Source organism: Festucalex cinctus, chromosome 19 (genome assembly GCF_051991245.1).
Source record: "Festucalex cinctus isolate MCC-2025b chromosome 19, RoL_Fcin_1.0, whole genome shotgun sequence".
Lineage (NCBI taxonomy): Eukaryota > Metazoa > Chordata > Actinopteri > Syngnathiformes > Syngnathidae > Festucalex > Festucalex cinctus.
In genome coordinates this window covers 10604564-10613179 of record NC_135429.1, presented here as the reverse complement: position 1 = coordinate 10613179, position 8616 = coordinate 10604564, and the positions used below count along the sequence as shown (strand labels likewise).

The window sequence follows — 8616 nt, the reverse complement described above, 5'->3', positions numbered from 1 at the left end:
GTCTGCACAATCAGTGAACTGCCAATATGGACCCACTACTCTATACTGTTTTATTTAGTGCTGAGAAGGAAGGCTGGGGAACATTTGTTCCTATCAGTGTGTGGAAGTAAAAGTTCCTCACATGTTAAACAGATGCTTTGCATGGCATTTTCTGTTGTAACAATAAGACAAAGTTAAATCAGAAATAAGAGAAAATACGCTTCTAACTTTTGCCCTTTCATCTGAAATGTTACTTTCGTCTGTCATATGTGAAGACATCATAGCCACACTCATAACAAAGCGACATCAAGCTTGGTTTACTAGACTGCTGCAAAGCATAATGACAAGTGTGCGGCTTCAGCAAGACTGCAGCAGTGTGTGGACATCACCCATTCATGCACTTTAATCTCCCATTTAATTTATCATCCATGCATCCATTTTCTTAACCGCTTACTTCTCACAAGGGTCGCGGGGGTGCTTTATTTTCTCCTGGGGGGCTGAGAAAATTTATGTTTAAACATTTTTAGAACATCACATAAAATGCAAGGTTGCCATCTGTCAGGCAACATTGTAACTGCAATGCCTTGAAGAACAGAAAAGGCCCACTAATCATATTAAAAGTTAGGCCTAGTTTTTTTGTTACGGTCAACGAATGTAAAACGACGAATGTAAAATGCAACACCAATCACCATCATTTTTTGTGTGTGTGTGTGCAAACATGTTATAATTGATGTATTTTACATGTTACTGCAATTTGACAGTTTGACTGTTCTTTTTTCTCCTATGTGAAAACTAAGAATGACAAAAAATGCGACGAAAGTTAATTTTTACCATAAATGATGTTAGAATTAACGAACAAATGAATGAAATGCAGAATTCGTATGACAGTAATCCTCTCGCTCGCCGTCGTCCTACCAATCATGTGACCCTGTCAGCTGACTAGCCAAACACGGCTTTATTTTTGCTGCACCTCCGGCGACACTACACTCACCACACCAGTTGGCAGCTCACCTCCCGTGAGTCTGGCGACATGGACCACCGTCGCGTGGACAGGGTGGGCCTCCTATCCCCTCTGGAGGAGTCGAGCGCCGAAATCAGCCGGGACAGTGGCATCGTGTCGCAGAGCGCCAGTAGCTTGTCGATGGTGAGCGACATCCTCAGCAGCGGCACCGTGTCGCAGAGCCCCAGCTTCGGCGCGGCGGCTAACGTCGTCGCGTCGCCCAGTCCGAGCCTTCACGATGCGGCGGCGGCGGCGGCGGCGGCGGCGGCCCAGCACGGCCCAGAACGGCAAGACGAGGACCTTGTCCACACAGCCCTCGCGTACTCCTCCTACGTGAGGGCATCAGCAGGGGAAGAGGTGAACATTCGACAAAAACAAACAATTAGCTATCTTAAAAAGTGACAACTAATTTATTGTACTTCTCTTTTATCTTGTTTTAAACTCCGGTTTCTCAAATATTAACCTAAACAACCCGTAAGTCCTTGTAAAATGTTAATGCGAAAAAGAAAGTTCGACAAATGCATCACCTGGCGGCTGGCCTGAATTTGTTTCTGGTCACGTGACACTTTTGAGCGGCCACTTGTTGCTAGGCAGGATGGGACGACTTCTGCCTAGCAACAAGTGGCCCGCCAAAAGATGTCCCGTGACCGGAAGCCAACTTTCGTGATCGACATTTTCTTCATTTGCTTGATTAAAAGGGCTGAATGTTATAATTTTACAGAAAAAAAAGTTCAAAATATTCCGCATTAAGATATTTGGCTGAAGGTCCACATCTATGATTTCTGCCTGGCTTGCAAAAAAAAAAAAAAAAAAGGCCTCCAATAGCGTTACTTGGTACGAGCGCCACAAATTCTGCATAGCAACATGGGAAATTAATACAGTGTAGGTGATGAACATCACCTTTTTCCTGGATAAAATTAATATATTAGGCTAGATAGTTTAATTTGTGTCATGTGACCAACTGAAAATTTTGAGGATTCACATTATTTAAATTGTTAGATAAAAAGAGCTGACTATCACATAATATCACTCCATAATTTCTGCCTAGCAACACTTCAATGAATTCAGGTGATTAATAACGCTATTTTATATCGACATTTGCTTTTTATAGTTAAAAAGTCCCAATACTGCGATATTCTGGTGTATTACCTTTGTCTGGATATTAATTGGAGTTTAAAATGGGGATTCTGTAGCTGCTGCTGTTCTTGTTATCAACAGAGAACTCTTAAACGTTTCCTGATGGGGGATGACGCATTTATTTGAGGGGAGGTGTTTATTTTTCCCTAACTAGAGGATGATGCTCCTAATGACATCTATTAAATAGACAGCTGCTTCTGAAAGGCGTTATATCTTAAGTAACCAAACTTTACAAAATATTAGTTTATTTATTTACATGTTAATTTTGGCAATCTGTATTAAATATAAAACATACACTGAATAGAATGAACCACAGTATCAATCTTCAATGTTAGGTCCATGTGTGTGGTGGCCAAGCATGTATAAAGATACCGTGGTTATATGTAGGAAGTGAAGACAAAGGCCCTCCTGTGTGTGTGTTTCCCCATCTTTCTGGAGAAAAATCCAAGCCTAATTTATTGAATTTCAACCAAAGCACGTGTTGTCACTTATGTGATACAAACTATTAATCCTCCAGATTCTATGCTTGGAAAAAAGCCTGGAAGAAATGCTGACCAGAGTGGACGAGTTTGTCGGCATGCTGGATATGGTACGGTAAAGGCAGTCCAGGTCTGACGTCACGTCACAGATTGGTGTTATATGTTGTTTTTTTGTTTTGTTTTGTTTTTAATGCCCACAGATTCGTAGCGACACATCACAGATCGTGAGCGAAAACCTACCTCAAATTCAGCAGAAGTCTGAGGAAATGAGACAACTGTATAGACGCATCGACAAGTTAGAGGTGATGGCCATTGTTGGTATTCATCAATATTTGTTGATATCAAGAGAATAAACTACACTTGAAACAAGATCGTTAATAGTAGATTAATTAGTAGATTGAAGTTTCTTATTTTTCTCTCAATCCAATTCATATTAGCTATGTTATAAATGTTCGATTATCCTTAGATGTGCTAAGATGAGTGCTAAATTTGGATTTGGAGGCAAAAGACACAACATGATGACAAAGTGGGCATCACAAACAACTCCGATTCCCACACAATTCAAACATGTCTCACGACAAGCAGAAATAAAATTGAGACTGTTTCACTTCATGAGCCAGAATAGTTGACAACGTAGCCTACTTTATCTAAAACAGCATTGAGTTTGCCCAACATTCGCCTCAAGGCTAGACAGCAGTTTGCATGGTGGCATTCAGCAGAATCCTAGATTTCTGACTCCAACGTCACAGTACTTGTCAAGATTTTTTTTTTAAGTATTTAACTTTTTTACACAATATTTACCAAAAAAATAGAGTGCCAAAAATTGCTTGCGATATTGTTTTTGCATCTCAATATTAGCAGTTGTTCACTTGTGTTTACATTTGTAGATGGTGTTCTGGTATTGTTTTTTTTAAGTTAGAAAAAGGTTAACATTTTTATTGAAAACAAGAGGTGCAACAGTTAAGTTGTTAATGGACAACTAATCAATTATCAAATTAATGAACAACTTAACTCGTATTCACACTTGCATGACTAAATGTCCTTTAAAATGTCCAATGAAATCCAAAAAATTCTGAGGCGAATCAGCGTGTTTGTCCTGTTTTTGTTGTTTTTTTGTGTTACTGCATATCAATCCCAAATAGAATGTTCCAATATTGACATTTGCCCACAGGGCTTTGTCAAAATGGTGGGTGCCAACGTTGGCGCCATGGAGGAGCAGTTGACCCAGGCGGAGGGAGAACTAGCCACGTTACCGGGGGCCTTCAAGAAGATCTTCCGCACAATGAGCGTGCCAGGCTTCTTAAATGTGAGGCTTACTCGTCTGTGACTATCAATACCGTACACTTGAGATGCAAGTGCTGTTTCCTCTTGTGTATTTCATTCTATAACGGTGGCAGTTTTCCTTTTTTGGCATAGTTATCCTTCGGGATGTGGGGTTTAATTCGGCAGACAGCTGACATCCAGTTCTTTCAAATAAGAGGCAGCGTTGTCGTGCTACAAGGATAAAGGGATGGAAATAAATGTTTTTCATATCTAATTCATTTATTAATCAAAAAATAATAATTGACAGATTGATACTGACAGAGACTAAGCCAAAAGTTGAACAACAGTCGATGGTTAAAATAATTGTTAGTTGCACCACTTTGTACATGTTCTGCAGTTTAGATCTTTTCTTTTGGGTCTGTCATAGAAACCAAACAGCCCACGAAGAACACCGCCACATCAGCAACAACAAGAAATCCCTCGAGTGTTCTGTACGGATGACTATATCGTCACATCGCAGCAGGCCGAACAGTGACGTGCCGAAGTTGGCATAAGACAACACTAACATCCACAGCCAAGCAATAGCCAACAAGTTACAGAAGGGCCGTGAGATGACACTGAACTGTAGCAAAAAAAGTAATGATGAGATTTTATTTTTTTTAAAGTGCCTAAACGGTCTTGTTTTCCGCTGGTTGTAAGCTTTGTAACAAGCCTGACGCATCTTCCAACACAATAAGTTTTTTGTTTTTTTTAATGTACAGTTTGTCGTGTTTGTAAAAGAAACATAAATGCATGCTGTTGTAAGTCAATTTCCAATCAGTCTACTCAATCACCTCGAGCAATATGGACCTCAAGTATTACATGTCTTCCATTTAAAAATACTAATTGTATTTCTAGCGTCTTGTTTCTTACTGGCTGCATATATGTCATTTAAAAAAGCACATTGACAATTATGTTAAGTTTGGCTTTATAGTGAAACAGTGCCTGAGCTTTTTGGCAGAGAAGTGGACCTGATGGGTGTGACATCACCCACATTGTTTCTCATGGTGATCACAACGTCTGAATAGGAAAAATAAGACGTTGCAGGTTTATTTTGATCACATTTTCGACAGTAATTATTAAAGTTTTGTATGATGTGATGTTTGTTTCGCATTCTTGTGACGCTTTAAAAAAAAAAAATGGAACGTCAATAAAAAATACCGGAAGTCCGGCTCGTTAATATGGGCCAATCAGACTTTAGAAAAGTTTGCGCATGCGTATAAGATCACTTCTTTTTTTTCCCCCCTCACGCTGTTGCTATGGTAGCGTCTGCATAGTTCCCCCTAACAAACGAAACTAAAGGCTTCCGTTCGGCCAAAGATAAAGGCTTTTATTGACAATTTAAGAATGAATTTACATCGAACAATATCTCGAACCACAGAGCACGAAACTCTGGTCCTTTCGTGCGCAATGCATCATGGGCTATGTAGTTATATGGTGTCCAACAGTTTCCTGTCGTGCTGGCGGGAATAACACGTTCGCCCAATCACATCCATTGTGAACATCACGTGATATGAGTGTGACGAATTGGCGAGCCGAGCAAAGCGCTCATGGAGGCCTATACGCATTCCCTTTGGCCAGTACGTTTGTGACGACAGTGGTTCAGAGGCGAACGGGGGTCTCCCATTTGCCTCGGCCCTCCTCGCGTCACTTCCATGCAGGCCTGGCCGGCTATCGATTAAAGTGGTTTAAAACTTGTGAGTACGACATTAGCTTGTTTAAGGAGATACTCTTGAATAATACTTGTGTTTTTTGATCAATGTTGGTGTATTGTTGCCGTTAGTTTGTGTGTAAATGGAGAAACGTGAAAATGAAGCTCTCGGCAGCCATCAAGGTATGCGTTAGCATCTGGTGCTACGACTTTGGCCATGTTTTTAGCGCCGCTAAATAATAATAGTCGCTTGAATTCATAAGGCGTCTTTCATGGGACCCACTGAGGCTGAACGACAATATCCACCCAGTACATTTGAGTAATGCTTCTCCTAGTTATCCATTCGCCATGGGTACACCCTGGACTGGTCGCCAGCCAATCAAAAAAGACGCGATAGAGCCATGATGGTTAGGCGAACCTTGTAAAAGTAGCCTTGTGGGGCACCAGTTCAAGATCAGTTTAGCTTCAGGTGAAAAGAAATTCAAAATCCTGAGAAATCTCTCCAGTTAACTCTTACTGTTAATTAATTGCTGATTAAGAATATGAAAGAAATGTTGCAGAACCCGAGCCAGTAACCTCTTGCTGAGTTGAGCAACTCAGACTGGGTAAAGTGAAGAGTTATAGGATCCCTTTCAGTTCAAGCTGTGACAATAACTATGCCTCAATTTTGCAGTTCCAGGGTGTCAGTCATGCAGGGGGGTGACATTGACTGTCAAAGAGTTGGTGAAGGTTTTGTGCAGTGGTACTACAACCAGTTTGATCACACCAACAGAATGGAACTGGTGAACCTTTATGTGAGTTTGCTCTGTTAGTGTTGCCTGCAGTTTGTCAGTAACTCATTTTGTAACTTTATTTTGGTAATTTCTTAGGATGAAGGTGCCACTCTGACATGGGAGGGAACCCTCTTCCATGGGAGAGAAGCCATCGCCGGCAAACTGACTGTAAGTATTACTTGCACAGTATCCATGAAAGCTAAAGTCAAACTACTTTTTACACACAATTAGTCTTCATTTGACGAAAAACCTTTTTAAAAAATAAAAAATACAAAAAAACTCCATGTTTCAACCAAAAAAATGGGAGATGTTAGTTTTTGAGTTTCTATTCATGGTTGCATTTGGAACCTCACAGGGTATGCCGTTCCAACAAATTAAGCATATTGTCACAGACAAAGATATCCAGCCCACATTAGACAACAGCATCCTCATCATGGTGTTTGGACAGTTAAAGGTAAGCGCTGAGCAGCATACTATATATCCTCTCATAATGCTTAGTCATGGATATTAGAGTACAATCTATCCATCCATCCCTCTGGATCAGTGATGGATGGATGGATGGATGTGCCTTCAACTAATGGATTTTAATTTAACTATTGTAATGTTTTGGTGATTAAAAATTATGAATGTAATTATTTAGATTTACTTTGGGGGGGGGGGGGGGGGGTTAGGGTCTCTATGAAATGAATAATTGAAGAGGTGTCTATTCGGAGGAGGTGTTAATTTTTCTTCTCACATTTATTTGGTTTGCCGATAGACCGACAACGATCCCCCTTTGGCCTTCCACCAAGTGTTCATGCTGAAGCCACAGAACTGCAACTGGGTGTGCACGAATGACGTGTTCCGCTTGGGTATACATAACATACCCGTGGAGTCTCAGTAGCCGACGATTTCAAACGAGTACCTCAGTTTCCCACCCGCACGCCCGTCGTTCATCCTTGTCCTCCTTGTATGCCGAGTTGTAGTTTTCCTCAAGAGTTTAAAAAAAAAACAAAAAAAACAGAAAAAAATAATGTCACTACTGAAATCTTGTGTGTCTTTATTTGTTGGAATATTACATTAAAATTGTGACGTTTGCAGTATGGTTTTCCAACCAACAAGACCCTCCCCAAAAAAAAACTTTTATTTATTTTTTTTAGTTTTGATGAACTTGTACAACTGGCGTTATCTAAATTGTATTTACAAATTTATAATAATTAATAAGTGACTATATCAATCCTTTGAGGGGTTGTTTAAGAGTTTTCACTTTTATTTTCATAGTGTACGTTGTGCCTATAATTATGGTAATTGGTCCTTATATACAAAAATATTTCATGACCAGTGATTGACAGGATTCACTGGACAAACACCATAATATACTAAAAAAATATATATAGCAAAATAATATACAATAGAAAATACAGTGCATAGAATTTTAAAAAAATATAAAATAAACACTCCTGTTATGTTTCTTTGACATAAATGTTAATGAATCAGCATTTCCCTCAGAACAAACTGTGTAATGGATGGATATTTTTGTTTTAAAGATTATCTTTGACTTCTGAACGATTTGGAACGGGTCCAATCTGTTTGACTGGTGGAATACCATTCATGGTGGCAGTGATGCAACTTGTGTAACCTTGGTTGGAAACGAAGTTTTCTGGTGTACCTAATGTTGTGTCCAGCCGTGACAAGCAATGCGAAGACTTTCCACCAAGGGGCGCCAGTGTTCTCGCCACTTACCTCAGTCCTAACATAAGACGTCCCTTTAAATGACATAACAAAAACCCTCAGGAAACTACAGCGTCGTCTCTCGACGGCCGGAATGACACCGACGCCGGGTAGAACCTCTCAAGACATGGATCGCTTGAGTGCCGACCTTGGCGGAGAATCGGTAAGACAATAAAAGTCATTTAAATCTTGATTAGCCTAGCATGCTAACGCTAGGTCGTGAGTGGTGCACTGGGAAAAGACGAACGCCGGCGAATTCCGGTTCAGACAAAAAATAATACATTGGTTAAGCAACTTAAAATGTCTACATTTGTTACTCAAGTTAACTAATGGGTTCGTTTATTCTTGTCGTTTTGCATTGTTGTCTAGTAGTGATACTAAAGCACATTTCCGTATTAATAATTAAAAAAAAATTCTAATATTGGTTGACTTAAAAAAACATTTGGATGAAAATGCAAAATCATAAATTTGTTAAGTGTCTCCATAAGGGTTTTGCGACTTATTTCATCCCTCATAAAAATAAGATTTTACATTGGATTTATGCTGTTGGAAATGCATTATTTGGGAAGCTGAAGGTGTTAAATT

The 8616-nt window shown here is 39.8% G+C and overlaps 3 protein-coding genes across 4 annotated transcripts in view; all 3 read left to right on the top strand.

The window, feature by feature from the left end:
• The first annotated feature begins 886 nt into the window (after positions 1 to 886).
• On the top strand, positions 887 to 4997 carry bloc1s4 (biogenesis of lysosomal organelles complex-1, subunit 4, cappuccino). Its single transcript, XM_077507019.1, has 5 exons — positions 887 to 1336; positions 2634 to 2705; positions 2796 to 2897; positions 3767 to 3901; positions 4286 to 4997. The coding sequence occupies exons 1-5, from the start codon at positions 1010 to 1012 to the stop codon at positions 4391 to 4393; spliced, it is 744 nt and encodes a 247-aa protein (XP_077363145.1). The 5' UTR covers positions 887 to 1009; the 3' UTR covers positions 4394 to 4997.
• A 440-nt stretch (positions 4998 to 5437) lies between these two features.
• Positions 5438 to 7400, top strand: LOC144007330 (nuclear transport factor 2-like). Of its 2 annotated transcripts, none has more exons than XM_077506870.1 (5): positions 5438 to 5594; positions 6222 to 6342; positions 6418 to 6489; positions 6677 to 6775; positions 7079 to 7400. In XM_077506870.1, the coding sequence occupies exons 2-5, from the start codon at positions 6238 to 6240 to the stop codon at positions 7202 to 7204; spliced, it is 402 nt and encodes a 133-aa protein (XP_077362996.1). In that variant the 5' UTR covers positions 5438 to 5594; positions 6222 to 6237; the 3' UTR covers positions 7205 to 7400. The 2 variants fall into 2 exon arrangements, with proteins under 2 accessions (XP_077362996.1, XP_077362997.1); XM_077506871.1 differs by having other exon boundaries at positions 5583 to 5731.
• Positions 7401 to 7546: 146 nt separating this feature from the next.
• The window catches only part of rrm2b (ribonucleotide reductase M2 b), a 5334-nt gene continuing 4264 nt past the window's right edge, over positions 7547 to 8616 (top strand). Inside the window, exon 1 of the mRNA XM_077506869.1 lies at positions 7547 to 8194. Coding sequence (XP_077362995.1) covers positions 8126 to 8194 — 69 coding nt within the window. The 5' untranslated portion in view covers positions 7547 to 8125. The remainder of the gene's footprint in view (positions 8195 to 8616) is intronic.

What these genes read in the sequence shown, in the direction of transcription:
- bloc1s4 (XM_077507019.1), top strand. Translation starts at nt 1,010, where the DNA reads ATGGACCACCGTCGCGTGGACAGGGTGGGCCTCCTATCCCCTCTGGAG. An exon ending in GACGCATCGACAAGTTAGAG is followed by an intron (nt 2,898 to 3,766) that starts GTGATGGCCATT and finishes ATTTGCCCACAG; the next exon opens with GGCTTTGTCAAAATGGTGGG. An exon ending in GCGTGCCAGGCTTCTTAAAT is followed by an intron (nt 3,902 to 4,285) that starts GTGAGGCTTACT and finishes GGTCTGTCATAG; the next exon opens with AAACCAAACAGCCCACGAAG.
- LOC144007330 (XM_077506870.1), top strand. Translation starts at nt 6,238, where the DNA reads ATGCAGGGGGGTGACATTGACTGTCAAAGAGTTGGTGAAGGTTTTGTG. An exon ending in TGGAACTGGTGAACCTTTAT is followed by an intron (nt 6,343 to 6,417) that starts GTGAGTTTGCTC and finishes GTAATTTCTTAG; the next exon opens with GATGAAGGTGCCACTCTGAC. An exon ending in CCATCGCCGGCAAACTGACT is followed by an intron (nt 6,490 to 6,676) that starts GTAAGTATTACT and finishes GGAACCTCACAG; the next exon opens with GGTATGCCGTTCCAACAAAT.